General features: G+C 32.6%; 1 protein-coding gene across 1 annotated transcript in view; it reads left to right on the top strand.

The window, feature by feature from the left end:
• LOC140063152 (fibrillin-2-like) overlaps nt 1-18511 on the top strand; it is a 55573-nt gene that overhangs the window by 23973 nt on the left and 13089 nt on the right. Inside the window, exons 10-36 of the mRNA XM_072109608.1 lie at nt 429-773; nt 2281-2406; nt 3503-3628; nt 3753-3869; nt 4265-4387; nt 4680-4895; nt 5121-5246; nt 6809-6934; nt 7455-7580; nt 7875-8066; nt 8666-8791; nt 9284-9436; nt 9967-10056; nt 10331-10456; nt 10972-11097; nt 11566-11691; nt 12026-12151; nt 12429-12551; nt 13008-13259; nt 14283-14405; nt 14679-14801; nt 15133-15258; nt 15929-16054; nt 16300-16425; nt 16828-16998; nt 17493-17687; nt 18256-18390. Coding sequence (XP_071965709.1) covers nt 429-773; nt 2281-2406; nt 3503-3628; nt 3753-3869; nt 4265-4387; nt 4680-4895; nt 5121-5246; nt 6809-6934; nt 7455-7580; nt 7875-8066; nt 8666-8791; nt 9284-9436; nt 9967-10056; nt 10331-10456; nt 10972-11097; nt 11566-11691; nt 12026-12151; nt 12429-12551; nt 13008-13259; nt 14283-14405; nt 14679-14801; nt 15133-15258; nt 15929-16054; nt 16300-16425; nt 16828-16998; nt 17493-17687; nt 18256-18390 — 3996 coding nt within the window. The remainder of the gene's footprint in view (nt 1-428; nt 774-2280; nt 2407-3502; nt 3629-3752; nt 3870-4264; nt 4388-4679; nt 4896-5120; nt 5247-6808; nt 6935-7454; nt 7581-7874; nt 8067-8665; nt 8792-9283; nt 9437-9966; nt 10057-10330; nt 10457-10971; nt 11098-11565; nt 11692-12025; nt 12152-12428; nt 12552-13007; nt 13260-14282; nt 14406-14678; nt 14802-15132; nt 15259-15928; nt 16055-16299; nt 16426-16827; nt 16999-17492; nt 17688-18255; nt 18391-18511) is intronic.

Genomic DNA, 18511 nt, shown 5'->3' with positions numbered 1-18511 from the left:
TATGGCTCCAATCATTCTTCAATGAATTTCATTTTTGCTGTAATTGCATTAATAATGATTGCATTAATAATGATTTTTTTTTTTTATTTACATAAGTAGTTTTCAACAGTGGTCCTGATTTATATAGTGAGCTTTCATAGTATATTTAAAGCATTTAACTTGCAAATGACATTTCAGCCTCTTACAATCGTTTGTGTAAGGATCCTAGGCCCCCACCTGATATACCTGAGTTTAAGATTTGTAAACAATACCCCGACGTTTGTCAAAATGGATTGTGCTATGATTTAGAGGATTCTAAATTTATGTGCATCTGCTACCATGGTTTCCAACTGAATGGAAAACGATTTTGTGTAGGTGAGTTTAATTATTCGTTCATTAGTAGATATTAGTTTACTGATATTTGTGTTTGCTGTGTATGTCTTTTATAGTTGGATACCAAAGTCTTTGTGTCACAGACCCCATTGGACCAAGACCTAGTGGCTTTCCACCTGTCAATGGCATCCCTGGACTTCCAGGTGGCCCTGGAGGTCCAGGCGGCCCTGGAGGTCCAGGCGTCCCTGGAGTCCCTGGAGGCCCAGGAACTGATGGACCTCGCGGTCCACCATATAAACCTGATCAACCAGCACAAGTATCGCCAGGACCAGTTATTGGGATAGACATCTGTACACGTTTCAATGGAATCTGTCAAAATGGACAGTGTATCAACATACCAGGAAACTCCTATCGTTGTATGTGTGATGAAGGATTTGAACTCAGTGGTAACATGTGTATAGGTGAGCCTGGGATGTTGCATCATGCGTCATGCAGATATCTACATAATCAACATTAACTTTTTCATCTATTTTTCATTTCACTTGCAGATTTTCTTTTGGAATTATTTAGCTAACAATTCTAATGAATCAAAATGTTTTATTTTTCTTTCTCTCTTTATTAACACAACTTCTTTGTATTTTAAGATGTGCTTCTAACAATAACATAACAATATATGGGTGCTTTAATAGCTAAAGCTCTGTCTACACTATCAAACTGTATGTGATGTGACCATATATGGACATGATGATGTCATAGCACTACCATATTTAGGAATATCACTTTTTTTGTCAAACTAGTTTGATAGTGTAGACAGAGCTTAAAGCAAAGTTTTACAGGCAAACTTATTGTAAGTGCAATATTATTATGTTATGTACTACACATCCGCAGAATGTAAAATAAATTATACTGTATTTAATCAATTAAGTATAACATATATAATATTTGTTATTTGTGTTGCTTAATATGAATTTGTTTGCTTTCTGTGGTATTATCCACAAAAATCTGAAAAAACTGAGAAATAAAGTTCAATATTGTTATTTTTTTTAATTACCAAAAGAAAATAATTTCATACCATGAAAAGCAAGCAAACTTTATGAAAAAACTATGTTTTATTTTTTATTTTTTTAAAATTTCTGTTGTATGTCATTTTGCTGGGCTTTTGTTTTCCCATGTTTATTGTACTAGGCCTATATTCTAATTTGTTATTACTTCTTCCATTACATTTAATATTGTTTATCTCTTTGTAAAATCTCATGATTATGACCTATGACCTTAAAAGTACTAGTGCTAATTATTTCTATTACAGAGTAAAGTTCTGTCTACACTATCAAACTAGTATGACAACAAAAGTGTGATGTGTTAAAATATGGTATTGCTTTGAGATCATCATGTCCATATATGGGCACATCAAATGTTTTTGTCACATAAAGTTTGATAGTGTGGACAGGGCTTAAAGAAATGATGACAACAATGATGATAATGAGTTTGCAAGGGTAAACCTTAACCCAATGGATGTTTCATTCTATTAACTTCTGCATGCTGAAAACTTTCTAATAAACAATTATATTTTTTTTTATATTTTTATATAATCAATATACATATTATCTTATGTCTGTATTTAAAAAAAAGTTATGCTATATTTATTATTGTATTCATCTGCACTAAATATCAAGTTTTGTAACCAACTTTTATATTCTGATTGTACTTATTATATGTTTACTTTATTTCTTGCTAATTATGAATCAAAAAATGATTTAGAATGTTAAAAAAGAGGGGACAAATGTTTCTATGATTAAATACATAATTTGCCCACTAATTTCCTTATAATAATTTTTGAGAACCCTTCAAGATTGACTCTTGACCTTTAACTCCTGACCTCTGTCTCCACATGTTTTAAAAATTCATACAGATAAAGTCATGGAACAGAAGTGAAGAATTTGTTTGTAACTGTTGATTATGTCTCTTCAGATATAAATGAATGTGTGGATCCCCGAAACTGTCGCAATGGTGTTTGCTTCAACGAAATGGGCAGTTTCTCCTGCACTTGCAACCCTGGCTACCAACCAATGACAAATAATAGAAAAATTTGTGAAGGTAAGTTCATATAAATATGGAGTATTTTACATTATTTTATTTATTCATTCCTATTTTACCACCTGACTTCCCTCTAAATTTATCTACCAGCTTTACAATTCTTAATTCCCAGAAAAAGGGTGGTTCTACCAGAATCAGTTCTAGCCTCTAAAGCTCTGTCTACACTATCAAACTAGTTTGACAAAAATGTGACCATATATGGTAGTGATATGCCCAAATTTGGTAGTAATATGACATGATCATGTCCATATATGGCCACATCACATTTGTTTGTCACATAAAGTTTGATAGTATAGACAGAGCTTAAGAATGTTGTTTTCCCTGTCTGTCCATTTATAAAAAATGAACCATTTTGATACAAACAATTACTAAACACCTTCTTTCAATAACAGTTTATTTATACACAATCAGTCCACTGACAGATTCAGAACTCAACTGCAACAATGATACAGAAAGTAATTCTTTAATGCCAAACAATTAAAAATAGATGATATTTAGTTCAATCCAATATTTGTGCCAAGTCTATTGAAATATTAATTACATAGTATAATTTGATTTAAACTTCAAGTGATGATAAACTAAAGTGTGAAATATTTAGAATTATGCCTAGATAGAGCAAGAAGAACTTATTTTTTTAAATTTAGCATTTGTTTAATTTAAAAGATTTAAAAAAAGTTATTCTCAATGAAGTTAGACAACTGGATTTAGCAGAGGTTCAGTAGCCGAAATTTACCTGGCAAATAAACACTCCTGACCTTTCAGATAAAAAAAGATTTTTGATGATAATTATGTGCAAATCATGCTAATTTTTCGCAAAACTTTACATTCTGAGTAGTTCTTTGGTGGCAACAGCATGTTCTGTTTTCTTTAAAATGAGTTTGTTTTTTTCTTAAAGCTCTATCTGCACTATCAAACTAGTTAGTGTGATGTACCAACTATGGTAGTGATATGACATCATCATGTCCATATATGGATAAATCGCATAAAGTTTGATAGTGTAGACAAAGCTTATTATACTTTAGCTTCTTTGACTACCGTGCTTTGATATACCTGACAGCAGCAGAGTTAGTTTTTATTCTTTTAATTTCTTTTTTAGATCGTAATGAATGCCTTGAAAATCCTGATGTTTGCTTGAGAGGTGTGTGCATGAATACACCAGGGGCACACACTTGTCAGTGTGATGATGGCTATGTTCTCTCTAATGATAAAAAATTCTGCATCGGTAAGTTACTATCTTTGATCATTTATTTGTTTTTTATATGTTTACAAATGACATTAAATTGACTTACTAAGAGCCACTACCATTTACTGTATTACAATTTGTTTTGATTTGAATACATTATCAGATATGGATGAATGTGACAAGACAGGTATGTGCAGAAATGGTAGATGTGTGAACATGGAAGGAAGCTACAAATGTATTTGTGACGAAGGCTTTAGAAATTCTCAAGGTGTCTGTGTTGGTAAGAATCCTATTGTACCCTATTTACTGCCTCTTGTCTAGGAACAACAGTGCAAGTCTGTGTGTAAAGCTCTGTCTACACTATCAATCTTTATTTGACAAAAAATATGTGATGTGCCCATATATGGACCTGATATTTAAGCGTATCACTACCATATTTTTGCATATCTCACTTTTTTAGGTGGTGTACCAAAAACTTTATACAATTATCATGAAATGTAGTAATACTGCTTGTTGGAAATAACCCATGTCAAAGGTTAATTTTATTGTTTGATATTTTCAAACAATTCTTCATTAATCGATTGCACAGTAGGTATTAAGAAGAATTTTAAAGTTTCTGATATACTACTAAGATAAAACTTTAAAAAAAAATGTTTTTCTTTTTTCTATTGAAAGATATTAATGAATGTACTGAACAACCTTCTCTATGTCTTGGTGGACGTTGTATCAACTCACCTGGTAGCTACAGATGTTTGTGTTCAAACGGATTTACTGAACAACCTGATGGTTCTTGTCATGGTAAACATTATATTAACATAGCAGTGGAGCTGTAGCTTGGTGGTTAACCTGCTTGCCTTCCAATCCCAAGGTCCAGGGTTCAATCATAACCTAGTGCCAGGGTTGTAACTCACAACTCTTTCAACTCCACTCCCTAAGCCTCAAATGAGACTTAGTTAATAAGCATGATAAAGAAAGTAGTTTATCCATCCTGTAATTGGCGAGTTTGTGCTTGCATGTATGATGAGTATGAAAAGAAAAATAATAAATCAATCAATCATCAGAAATTACATATCAATTTTTCCGTTTCTAGAAACTCGTACAGATTATTGTTACCATAACACGGCCGAACGACAATGTGCGGTACGCTCACAAGTCCAGGTTACAAGATCGCACTGTTGTTGCAGCTCAGTGGTAGTGGAGACGGGAGGTGGCTGGGGATTAGGCTGCGAGACTTGTCCTCGCCAAAACACACCAGAGTTTAATGAACTTTGTAGCCATGGCGGTGGGAGAGACAATACAGGAAGAAGTGAGTAATATTTATTATTGCCATGATTTTTCGGGTTTCCTCCGTTCAAGCCTAGCTTTATTTTTAGCGGTAGGTGTGTTTTTATGAACAAATAATGAATGTTAGGTATCCGTCTATATAGCGCAGTCAATATTTAATTAAAAATGAAATATTCCCAACATTCAACTCATAAACATTCATTATAGTACAGCATATGTATATTAATATTCTTATGCGTTTCTTCAGATGTGAATGAATGTATGCTGTTCAATTTACTGTGTCTTAATGGTATTTGTGAGGATAGGCAAGGCAACTACCAGTGTAGATGTAATGAAGGATATCAGATAGATGCTCTAGGCAGACTATGTACAGGTATGAATACATAGTACATTCCTTATTATAATTAAGTCCGCAGAGGTGGATCCTGAGAGGTGGGATGGTGCCCTGGGGGTGGAGTTGTGACTTGGTGGTTATGATGCTACCAATCCAAAGGTCCTGGGTTCAAGTCCTGTCACATGTCAGGATTTTTTTTAATGACAATTTACAACTCCACTCCCAAAGACTTCGTTTATGTAGAGCATATTATGTATATGTTTGTCTTGTGAACAGGATTGCCACATTTAAGAAGGATAGTGAATAAATTTGCTTATGGTTATCCTTGGCAATTTGCCTAAATGTATATTAAAAAGCATAGAGGGCCCCTTCTTTCCAATAAACAACCTTTTCGTATAATATATTTATTGGTTTTGTTATTTACACATAACTTTAATTTTTACACCTAAAACTGCAATATACAACTGACTTCAGTTCTAAAAATGTGTTTTTATTTATTTTTGTTTGCCAACAAATGTTTTTTTATTGGCATACAGTATACAATCATGTTCTATTTTTGCTTTCATTATTTGTGTGCATTTTTATAAATTAGTTTTGCTTTGCTTTTTCGATATGTTTCATATATTTCTGAAGTTTTTGTCCTGTTAATTGGTTTTTATTGGATTGGACATTTTATTTATTTATTCAAATATCCAAAATTCACACAGAAAAACAAAGGTTTAAGATTTACAAAAATATAAATATATATAGAAATTAAAAAAAGAAATTGTTTAAAGAATTTTTATAACTGTTTCTTAGTGAAATAATGTATAAATGAATACTTCATATGTTTCAGTTTAAACATGCCATTCATTGTTATGTCTGAACTCTTGGTCAAGAAGTTTGTTATTATAGGAAGTACACTTCAACTAGCTAATACACTTTATTGTTTTTAATTGGCTGTTTTTGTGAAGGGAAAGTCAACTGCAGGCGTTTTAATTACAGACTGTTTTGGGGAACCCCCTGATGGAGATAAGTGTCCCCCGATATCGGTAGGGGGTCTCCTGATGAAGATAGGGGGTCATAAACTCTGACCACTCAACTCCTTCCTAATAAAGATTATTAATTGCATAAGTAGTTTGGGAAATTAGTAATCTAGATAATTTTGAGAGTGATAATTTAATTTTAAATTCACCTGAAGAATAATGGGTAAAAACGTTTGTTTACTATAAGTTTGATCAAAACATAGTGACATGTTATAATAATAAAAACATTGTTAGGTATAATAAGTAGGAACATGAGTTCAAATTTGCTTTAATAATGTTCAAAATAAACTTCAAAAAGCATTCAAGCATTGACATTGACACAAAAGAACAAATTATTCAGTACATGCAGACTTAGAAGACTATAGACAAACAATAGACTAGCCAAATAAACAATAAGTGATACTTGCATAAATTAACTACATAAACAGTTCTTCCAATCCTCTGAATTAATTGCACATCACATTATTCTTTACTCCAACTCAGAGCCGATCACCTGATGATTTTTTATTACCTTAGAGAAACAGTCTGTAGTGTTTAATTTATTTATCTAAACTTTCCCTTTCTTTTTTTTTATAGACATTGATGATTGCGTATTAAACAGACTTCTGTGCGAACGTGGTGTTTGTCGAAACACCGCTGGAAGCTACGAATGTGAATGCCCAGAGGGATATAAATTTGATAGTGCGAACATCGTATGTATTGGTATGTATGTTTCTCATCTCATAATCAAATTAAATTTTGCCATTTTTTTGCTGTCTTGATCATTATGAAATGACCAAGTGAAAAGATAAAATTCAAACAGCCAAACAAAAATGATCTTCATTAATACTCAGTTTGTGTTTTGTTTTTAATAATATATTTAATGAAAACATATTTCATTATAAATGTTCAATGAATTCAAATGGACAGCAAACAATATTCTTGGCACATCCGAAAGGTCATGGTTTGTCTACAAAACGTTGGCCTAAAGTTGATTTAAACATTTTTACAGCTCTTGCTCTCTGGGGGTAAAATCAACTATTGCAGACAATGCTTGCATAGTCTGTGGGAGGTCTTTTATTATCCAATGAGAGGCATTCTAATATAGACATTCATTTTGTGTCATTAGTACTCTTGCACATTTCTAATTTTCTTATGAAATATTTGAAATAATAAACTGAATTGGATATAATTTATAAATAAATCCCATAGTGTTAATAATAATTTTGTATTTGAATTTCAGATATAAATGAATGTGATGAAAATAATCCTTGTGTGAATGCCATTTGTGTGAACACAGCTGGTGGTGTTCGATGTGAATGTCGTCTGCCAGGTCTTGAAATTGATGAGACAGGAACTCAATGTTTAGGTATGTTATAATTACTGTAAAACCCTCCTTAAAGCTCTGTCAGTGTGACATCATCATGTCCATATAATTATGGGTACATCACATTTGTTTGTCAAACTAGTTTGATTGTGTAGACAAGGCTTTATGATGGAAATGTATATTTGAACAGCCAACCCTTATTCAGTGGAAACCCATATTAAGGAGACACTTTGAGGTGTCCCCTTAATAGGGTTTTTACATACTGCATATCATAACTTCCTTGTATGGGCAAACAAAACAACATCATAACAAATATTAATTTGACATGTTTTGCAGATCGTCGTCTAGGTACATGCTGGACCCAGATCAGGGAAGGTCGCTGTGAAGCAAACATCATGGGTGTAATGCGACGAGATGAGTGTTGTTCAACATTTGGTAAAGCATGGGGCAGTCCATGCGAGGCATGTCCAGCAGCACAGGTCCAAGAATGTCAAAGAGGATTTGTGTTTGAGAACAGTCAATGTGTTGGTATGAAGAAGAATAATAATTTAAAGATATAGTGTCCCCCAAAAACATAAAGTGTCTTGGTGGTTATGATGCTTGGGTACCAATCCAAGGGTCCTGAGTTCAATTTTTTCTAATGACAAATTACATCTCCACTCCGAAAGACTTGTAATAAGACTTGTGTATATGTTTGTCTTGTGAACAGGATTGCCACCCTTCAGAAGGATAGTGAATGAATTCGCTTATGGTTATCCTTGGCAAAATACATAATATACAATAAAAAGAAAAGAAAGTGAAATAATTTGATTTTTTCTATGAAAGTGAATAACGTTATTAAAACTGCAAAATGGCCTCTTCAAAGTCTGATTTTATTATATTTATTTTTATGTTATTGGGGGACAATACATATTTAAGTATTAATTTAAACTGTTACTGTAAATAAATTACTGATGTTATTATTATCTCTATACGGTACATCAATCAATATCAATGAATAATAATAATAATAATAATAATAATAAGATTTTTATAGCGCACATACCACTCCAGAGTGCTCAATGAATATGAAGTATACATTAAATATTGTAATATATAAATTGTTGATGTCATTTTTATCTTTACAGATATCAATGAATGTGAGTTGGACATGATGGCATGTAGAAATGGTGACTGTGAAAACAGCATGGGTTCATTCAGATGTGTTTGTGCAGTGGGACTCTCACTTGATAACACTGGCAGAAACTGTATAGGTATACTTTATGTATTATTTGTTAAAAGCAGCACCATTCACTTACAGTGATACGATACGAGGAAAGTTGATTACAATCTCAAATAAAACATTTAAAATTGAAGTTTAACCAAAATAATTATGAAAATATATAAACATTGTACGTATAAAAATATAGGTAAAAAAATATGTCTTCAACATACTTAATATACATGTTTATTTACAAATAATATATTTTCAACCATTGCCCTGTCTTTTTTATTGTGGGCTCATTTCTGAATTAAATGTAACTTTTTACGTTGACAATGCCGGGTATGACACGGTTTACACAATTCCGGATCAACTTCGCGTTTTTGCTGGTGGTGTAAAAGGGGTATAATAATATGATATCCTAGATTTATATAGCGCCTAATGTTGTGAAACCTTTAAGCGCTGAACATTATTAACCCAGTCATTTTTTCCTGATTAAACATGTATGGAATTTTGAGCTTAAAAATAATTTGATTAATTACAGATCTTAGAAGTTATGAATGTTACTTGGACTATGTAGAAGGAACGTGTATGGAACCAGTAGATGGGTTATATCGTAACTCTGTTTGTTGTTGTTCTATTGGTGCAGCCTGGGGCAGTTTAGGGGCGTGTACTGCTTGCCCTGTTCGTGGATCAGGTAAGATACTTAAGGCCCATTTTTTTAAACATAAAACAAAAGAAATTAGGAAAGTTTTCTTTAAATTAAATTAAATTATTTTATTCCATCAAGCTCGATTGCCTTCTTTCTAGAACTATTTATGCTGTCTTTGATTTTGACTGTCCAATCAAATGATGATATCATGATTAATAAGAGTGATGATACAATAATTTTATTGATCATGACATCATTTTATTGGATTCTAAAAAAAGAAAATGTATTTTTATATAGATCTAGATTATTGTGTGTAGCAACCTTTACTTAACATACTGACAGGCCTTGCATGTGTCAATGTTTTTGCTTATGTAAAACTAGTTAAGGATTGATAATGTCAAAGACATAAGCTTTATTAATAAGAAATGAACAATTAGTCAAAACTTTAAACTCTAGACATTAAAAATATATAGCATCATCATCATGTCATAATTATGTAATAATATAATAATATAGTTATAATGTTTTATTTATCAAGTTAGGCTTACCAATTTATTACTTTTTTTATTTTTCAGAGGAATATGACGCCCTTTGCCCCAGAGGTCATGGCTTTGCTGATACAAGAATACGAACTGACCTTCTTGATGGATCCATACTCATCAATGGTATAGTTCTCTTGTTTTGTACTTTAATAATAAATTGATATAAGATAGCATATGAGTGGTATGGGTTCGAGTCCTGTGTCTGCCTTATTGCTTGCATCTTGAGACAACACAAACTTCATTTTTTCCTTGTTCTTCAGATGGGATGTAAAGCTCTTTGTACAAAAAATGTGTTTTTTAGATCAATTTCTTCGCAACTGCTGTGTTCGGTAATTCTCTACCATTTTGGATGGGCAACGACTAGTTTTAATATATTTTTCTTTTGTTGTCTTTGCAGATATCAATGAATGTTCTGTATTTGAAAACTTATGTGCAGATGGTATATGTGAGAACAATATTGGAGATTATTACTGTGAGTGCGACCAAGGATTCGCACTGGATCAGTTTGATTATTCTTGTTTTGGTAAGTTAACGCCATATCCAAAGAAAGAACAAAAGTAAAGAAAGCCCACTTCCATTTAACTCAAATCAATTTAGTGTCTTCTTTGCTTTTGTTTAGATATTGAATAGGTAAAAAATGTTCAAATCTTATTGAGAATGTTCTATCTGCCAAAATTATATTCAAGATTCAGCAAGAAAATTGTTAATTTAATAATATTAAAATCGCAAAATTCTCATGAATATTCTACAATATTCAGTTCTTCTGATTCTTCTTCTAAAGCTCTGTCTATACTATCAATAGTGTGGACAGATCTTTAAAGGCTAGAACTGATTCTGGTAAAAGAAGAACCCTTTTTCCAGGACTTTGTAAATCTGGTAGATAAGTTTTAAGGGAGGTCAGGTCAGGTCAGGTGGTAAAATAGGAATGAATAAATAAAATAATGCAAAACACTCCATATAAATTATTTAAATACAATTAATAATTAGAGTTGTGTACCGAATTCAAATTTATATGTTATTACTTATTTTTCATGATAGATATCAATGAGTGTACATTGATGGGTAATGTATGCGGAAATGGAACCTGCGTAAATCGTCCTGGTGCATTCGTCTGCGATTGTTTTGAAGGCTTTGAGGGCGTTATGATGGATCAAATGTGTATGGGTAAGTTAGTAAAAAAAACCCGCCAGACCAGAGAGGAGATAGGCACCACTGGGAGATAGACACCACTGGGAGATAGGCACCACTGGGAGATAGACACCACTGGGAGATAGGCACCACTGGGAGATATGGCTTATGCCTGTGTATCATATCATGATGAGTACTACTACTGTATCTCATCTGACACGCCCCTACGCACACTTCTACCAATCAATGTTTGAATTCTATTTTGTTTTTGGCTTTAACTCGCTCCCAGACACAACGTGTATATGTTAAGCTTTGTCTAATGTATCAAACTTTATGTGACAAAAAATATGATGTGCCCATATATGAATATATGATGATGTCATATAACTACCATATTTGGACACATCACTACCATATTTGGACCCATCACATTTTTTGTCAATCTAGTTTGATTGTATAAACAGAGCGTTACTTTAGGTAAATAATTTCATTTTCTTTTTTCAGATGTTGATGAGTGTACAGCAAATTATGAGATGTGTAAAGGAGGCACATGCAATAACTTAATGGGAACTTTTGAGTGTATATGTCCACAAGGGCAAGAGCTTTCACCTGATGGACTTTCCTGCAGAGGTAATACTCGTTTCTTTATTTTCATTTTATTAAACGCAAGTAAGCTGATAAAGAAAGATATAGAAAATAAACAATTTATCCATTTTATCGTAATTGTCTAATTGAATATTTGTTTAGATAATTATTTTTTGGATAATTGTTTTAAATTTAAATGTATATAGTAGATTCGTATTAGTTAATTATAGTTTTATATGTTTTGTCATTTTTAAGAGGGCTTCTGGATATCAGCTGACCTGCGGGTTCATGCTGGGAGGGTTACCCTCTATAAATAAAGTTGAAATAAAATAAAATAAATAAATTTCTTTATAAGTACGATTTATGATTTTTTTTTCAGATGTAAATGAATGTTCTACAACTCATGGCATTTGTTCTAATGGAAGATGTCATAACATTCTTGGAAGTTATCGTTGTCTGTGTAATGCTGGATTTAAATCAACTGTCAACTTTAAAGCATGCCAAGGTACAGTTACAGTAAAGTGTTAGCTAATAAATTTACTAGTGGAAACAGGAACTTCAAAACATAAACATGGTTGAGTCAGTAGGCTTGTTCAGCCTTAGTTATTTTATAAGTGTGAACAGGCCCTATAAGGCATAAAACATGACCATGTTTACATGCCTATTGATTTCAGAGCAGATATGTAAAATATTGCCAAGAATTTAACAGAATCACCATATTTCATTGAGTAGTATTGTTCAGAGGCTAAAATGATATTATATTTTTTTTGTGTTTATTTCAGATATCCAGGAGTGTGACATGAACAACGGAGGGTGTGATCACATTTGTAAGAACAGCTTAGGAAGCTTTTTGTGTGAATGCAACCCAGGCTACCTCCTTCTACCAGATGGAAAAACATGCGTAGGTAAGTACACCTTTGAAATACATGTAACTGATGTACCACTAAAAAATCTTCCTTTAATTGAATGCTTTTCTATGCTTGAATTTATGTTTATGTTCTACAACAGTATTCAAATGGGAACTTCCAAAAAATAAATATAATATGTACCTTTATACTTGGATGCATTGGCATTAGTGTATGTCAAAAATCAACCTTCAGTGTGCATTCATTAAGTCTGCTTTATTAAATAGATTAGTCCATCTTTCTTAACTCAAAAGACTAAACAAACTTTAAAAAATGTAATTTTTCTTACATATATTTATTTGACATTGAGATGATCTGTTATAAACCAAAACATAATTGTACACAAGTTAAGCTGCAATAAAGATGATTGAATTGAAAAAAAAATCATAAAAATATTCTTAGTGTCATTTATTATTTATATAATAATCATATATAATTCTTATTTTCTTTAAACAGATGTAGATGAATGTGTAGAGGACCTGAATGTCTGTGGGGGTGGCATGTGTACCAATCAGCCTGGTTCTTATACCTGTACATGTTTTGCTGGATTCCGAGTTTCTGCTGATAACAAAAACTGTTTAGATCTCCACGAGTGCGATCTGAATCCAACGATATGCCTGGATGGGCGTTGCGAGAATACACGCGGATCATACCTTTGCCACTGTGAAATGGGATATGCAATGAAACCTGGACGTATGGGATGTTTAGGTAAGTCTGACAGAACAATAAACTAAGGAGCCACTGGGAACACTGTCATACACAGACACTTATCATAACTCATCAAGATGACCCCTTGATTGTCAGCATACGCTGTTTAGGTCACCCTCTATAAATAAGGTGAAATAAAATAAATAAGTAGAACCTACTTACTGGTGTAATTGTCTGAGACTACAGTATTTATAATATAAAACAAATCATACATAAACCACAATATTAACTAGAAGGGCATTGTTCACATACAGCTATGAAAACATCCTTTAAGATTTTATGAAAATCAGCCTCAATAACACTTTGTGTAATCATGCTAACGAATATAGAAAGAAACAAACACAAAAACTCCCCACACACGACCGACCACATAACCTCTCACAAAAACACACGACCGACCACATAACCTCTCACAAAAACACCCCCACACACGACCGACCACAAAACCTCTCACAAAAACACACGACCGACCACATAACCTCTCACAAAAACACACGACCGACCACATAACCTCTCACAAAAACACACGACCGACCACATAACCTCTCACAAAAACACCCCCACACACGACCGACCACAAAACCTCTCACAAAAACACACGACCGACCACATAACCTCTCACAAAAACACACGACCGACCACATAACCTCTCACAAAAACACCCCCACACACGACCGACCACATAACCTCTCACTTATTCTGGAGGAGGTATTAATAACAAATCGTACATTTTAATAGACTTGGTTATTTTAAGAGGACGATTATGTGTTCACTTCTTGACTACCCTGCATAACCTGTTTGATTAATATAAATTTTAAATTGAAATTGTTTATGGCATGCCGATCTATGTTATATATATATATACAGTATATTTATATATTTTATCTGTATTTTATTGTTAACTGTTTTTTATGTTGTATTGTTTTATGTTTCAAACCTGTTAGTGGCGGTATTTATCGCTGTTGGTTTTGACTAAATAAAATAAAAATAAAAAAATAAATAAATCAAGTTGTTTACTTTCAGATATTAATGAATGTGAGATGGGAGTGCACAACTGTGCTATGAACTCAGAATGTATCAACATCAAGGGTTCATTTGTGTGTGATTGCAAACCAGGTTTTGAAGGCAATGGTATCAGCTGTGTAGGCAAGTTTTTCAAATTATTTTTACACCACCCCAATGGCAAATAAATGACATGCCAAACTAACATGCCAAACTAGCATGCCAAATTTGCCAATACATTTCCCTTCTTGTAGACACAAAAATAACAGTATTCCAAGAATATGAACACCCCTCGACAGGTACATTTGAACAGCCCCTGCGTCGTAAACGCCTCTCGCGGTCATCTTCATATTTTTGTTTGTAATTATAGATTTTCTTAAGAGCACAATATCATAGAGTAATTCTTTTGACTTTTAGATGTTGATGAATGTGACACACAGATAGATGAGTGTCATTTGAATGCTTTGTGCATTAACCAACCTGGAACATACCAATGTAGATGTCAGGCTGGATTCACTGGCGATGGCAGAACTTGTACAGGTAAACAAGATCTAAATTATTAATATGATTATCGTCACATTTTAAAATTTTGATCATGTAATACTTTGCATATCATAAACTCTACTTGTTTTGGTATTAGAATTAAAATTTACTCCGCTTCAGAAAATCTGTGCTTTCCAGTTTGACTGAGACTTAGTACTATGGTTAATAATACTGTAAAAACACATTGTTATGTGTTGTTATTTATTTTAATTAATTGCCAAGATGATCATCAGAGTTAATATTTAATGCAGTACCTCTGATTACCTTTATATTTAACATATAACCCCAATTTTGTTTCTTATAATATTAAAATACTGCATCATTACAGATATTGATGAGTGTACTCGCAATCCTAACCTGTGTATCAATGGTCAGTGTCTGAACACGCCAGGAGCCTATGTCTGTGATTGTGAAACTGGCTTCTTTGCTTCTGAAAACCAAGATAAATGTGAAGGTAAATGCACTTAAAATCAAATAAAATCAAATATTCTTTATTCAAAAAAAAAAATACAACAATATATGAATACATAACATAAAGAGCTTAATTAGTTGTGTCCCCCTACGTTCCTAACTAGCCTAAAAACTAATACTTAAATATGTGTGTATAGTCTAAATTAGATTAGAAACAAGTGGTCTTTGAAACTAGCCTAAAAACTAATACTTAAATAATAATAAAAGCTAAATCCTGCAACAAGTATTTTTTTTTTTATTTGTAAAATGATAATAAATGTTCTTTAAACAATGATTTAAATATCAAATATTAATTCAGGTTCATAGAGTGTAAAAAGGAAGTGTTAAAATTAACATAATGTTACATATGTGTGTATAGTCTAAATTAGATTAGAAACAAGTGGTCTTTGAAGCGAATTGGTTTTATATGTTAAGCTCGGTCTACACTATCAAATTGACAAAAAAAATGTGATATGCCCATACATGGAAATGATGATGTCATATTACTACCATATTTGGGCATATGAATACCATATTTAGGCACATCACACCTTTTTTGTCAAACTAGTTTGATACTATTGACAGAGGTTGTGTTCTACCAGAAAATCCTGGATCTCCCCTGTAGCCTGTAGTTGTATTTTCTATCTAATCTATTAAACATTTTCTATGTTTAGATATTGATGAATGTACTACATTCCCTGAAATTTGTACTTATGGTCAATGTATCAACGTACCTGGAATGTTTAGATGCCAATGCTGGGAAGGTTTTGAGAAGGACCAGACAGGTGGCAATTGTACAGGTGAGTCAAAATGATCAGACATCGCATTAAGGGCATTGGCTGTATGAATTGCATTACACAACTATTCCATTTGTATAGAAAATAGAAATGCTTGTGTAATTATGCTGTTCCCTATTTTGAAAATTGAGTTTTCTACAATTAAAATTCTCAAAATGATTTAATTTTAGTGAGAATGGTTCAAACAAAAATGCCAACAATCTAGAAAAAATTGAAGGTTAGTATTACGATATTGTTTATACTTTCAGATATTGATGAATGTACTCGAGATCCTAGCCTCTGCCAGAGTGGTACATGCATCAACACATGGGGAAGCTTTAATTGTGATTGCCCACCAAATTTCAGCCTTACATTGTCTAACACCGTATGTGTTGGTAAGTTGAGGTTTATAGATGACAGTACACAATAACTTTGTAATAGATGTGGCACCATTTGCTACTATTGTAATACAATACACAAATAGCATTAATTTTAAACAAGAACTTTTTTTAATTGATGTGGCACCATATACTACAAAGCACTGGTACTTTATTGCTTTGCAGTTGTAAGTGTTTACAAATTAAGATTCAAGTTTGATACTACATACATTTGTCTTACATGATATTCCATAAAAAATGAAAAGGTAACAAAATGTAGACAAATATTTATAGAAATATAATTTTATAAAAGATAATTTGTTACAATATGTTCTATTTTGTGTATGTGAATTGGGTATAAAATAAAATAAAATGGCGTAAATAAATTTTAATGATAACATTATTTATTCTCCTTTTTAGATTTACGTATTGGTAGTTGTTACGCAATGCACAGTGAGAGTGGTCGAGGAGACACGGCTGATCAAAAGTGTACCGGTCTGCTAGATATCAACACAGCTCGTGCATCTTGTTGTTGTTCTATGGGCAAGGGTTGGGGTAATCCATGCGAGCCATGTCCAAAAGTAAACTCAAGTAAGTGTGTTTTTTTTCCAGGATGCCTGACATAGCCCAGTTCAATTGTGTCCGGTATTAGAGTTGATTGTATATAATTCAATGGCTCCTTTTGGATATATACTATATATTGTATTTTAACCTGATGAATGATTGTAAATCTTAAGCTCTGTCTACACTTTCAAACTTTGTGACAAAAAAATGTGATGTGTCTATATATAGACATATGATATTTGGGCATATTGTTTATATGAGGGCCTCTTGATTGTCAGCATATGCTGTTTAGGGTCACCCTCGCTAAATAAGGTTTAATAAATTTAAAAAATCACTACCATATTTTGGCATATCACACTTTTTTTGTCAAACTAGTTGGATAGTGTAGACAGAGCTTAAGAGCCCAATGAAGTAAATGAATTGTAATGCAACATCATTCATTTGTAAGTACACTGAATTGCATCTGTCTATGTCTTGTGTAAATAGGGTCTTAGACTCAAGAATCTTTTGTTATTTTGTAGCCGAGTTCAATCTGCTGTGTCCTGGTGGATCTGGCTTCAGACCAGACAAAGAAACTGGTGTGCTTGATGATATCAATGAGTGTTTAGAGTTAGATAAAATCTGTGAGGGAGGAAAATGTATCAACACCTTTGGCAGCTACAAGTGTACCTGTCCAGATGGACTCAGGTATGATGAGCAGATGAAAGTGTGTGAAGGTTAGTTCAAAGTTCATTTATTTATTTATTCCTAACAGTGAAACATAAAAAAACAGAGCACTAAGTAGAGACAAGAGCTGTCAAAGACAACTATTGCCAAAGGGCGTGTCTCTCCAACATGTTTAAAGTTTCAATGTAATCTTGAATGTTAGTAATTGAGAACAGTGAGATTTACCAAGTTAATACTTCATCAATTTCTTTTATTTTGGAAATATTTTATCCATATCAAGAAACTCTAAATGGCTTAATAAAAAGAAAATACTTAAAGGCATCATTTAAAAAAACCTATAAATATTAAATTATGTTAAATGCTGATACTCCAGGTTCCTTAATCCATCTCTTTTATTGTCTTCACCATTAAACTAGTTTGACAAAATAAAAGTGTGATGTGCTCAAATATGGTAGTGATATGACATCATCATGTCCATATATGAGCACATAATTTTTGTTCATGTAAAGTTTGATAGTGTAGACATAGCTAAGATTAATCCATTTTTGGCTCGTGTACAGATTGCTAATAGCTGTTCTCGTTGTATACATTACATTTTTATTCTTTCTATAATTTAAGATATAAATGAATGTGTCGAATCTCCAACTGTCTGCTCTCCTGGTTATTGTCAGAACACTGTTGGCAACTACACTTGTGAATGTCCTGCCGAATACATCTTGACATATAATCAGTTCCGAGGTCTCTTCTGTCTTGGTAGGTAGTTATTTTTTGTATTCAGTCATTTGTTATCAGTTAATCATCTTTTGATTCAATTTGCTAAAACATTTTCGATATCATCATCAGTTGCGCTTCTTGTCGTCTTTCAACTGTTTAT

Source organism: Antedon mediterranea, chromosome 11, assembly GCF_964355755.1.
Source record: "Antedon mediterranea chromosome 11, ecAntMedi1.1, whole genome shotgun sequence".
In the NCBI taxonomy this organism is placed as follows: domain Eukaryota; kingdom Metazoa; phylum Echinodermata; class Crinoidea; order Comatulida; family Antedonidae; genus Antedon; species Antedon mediterranea.
This window is presented reverse-complemented; position numbering and strand designations above follow the sequence as displayed.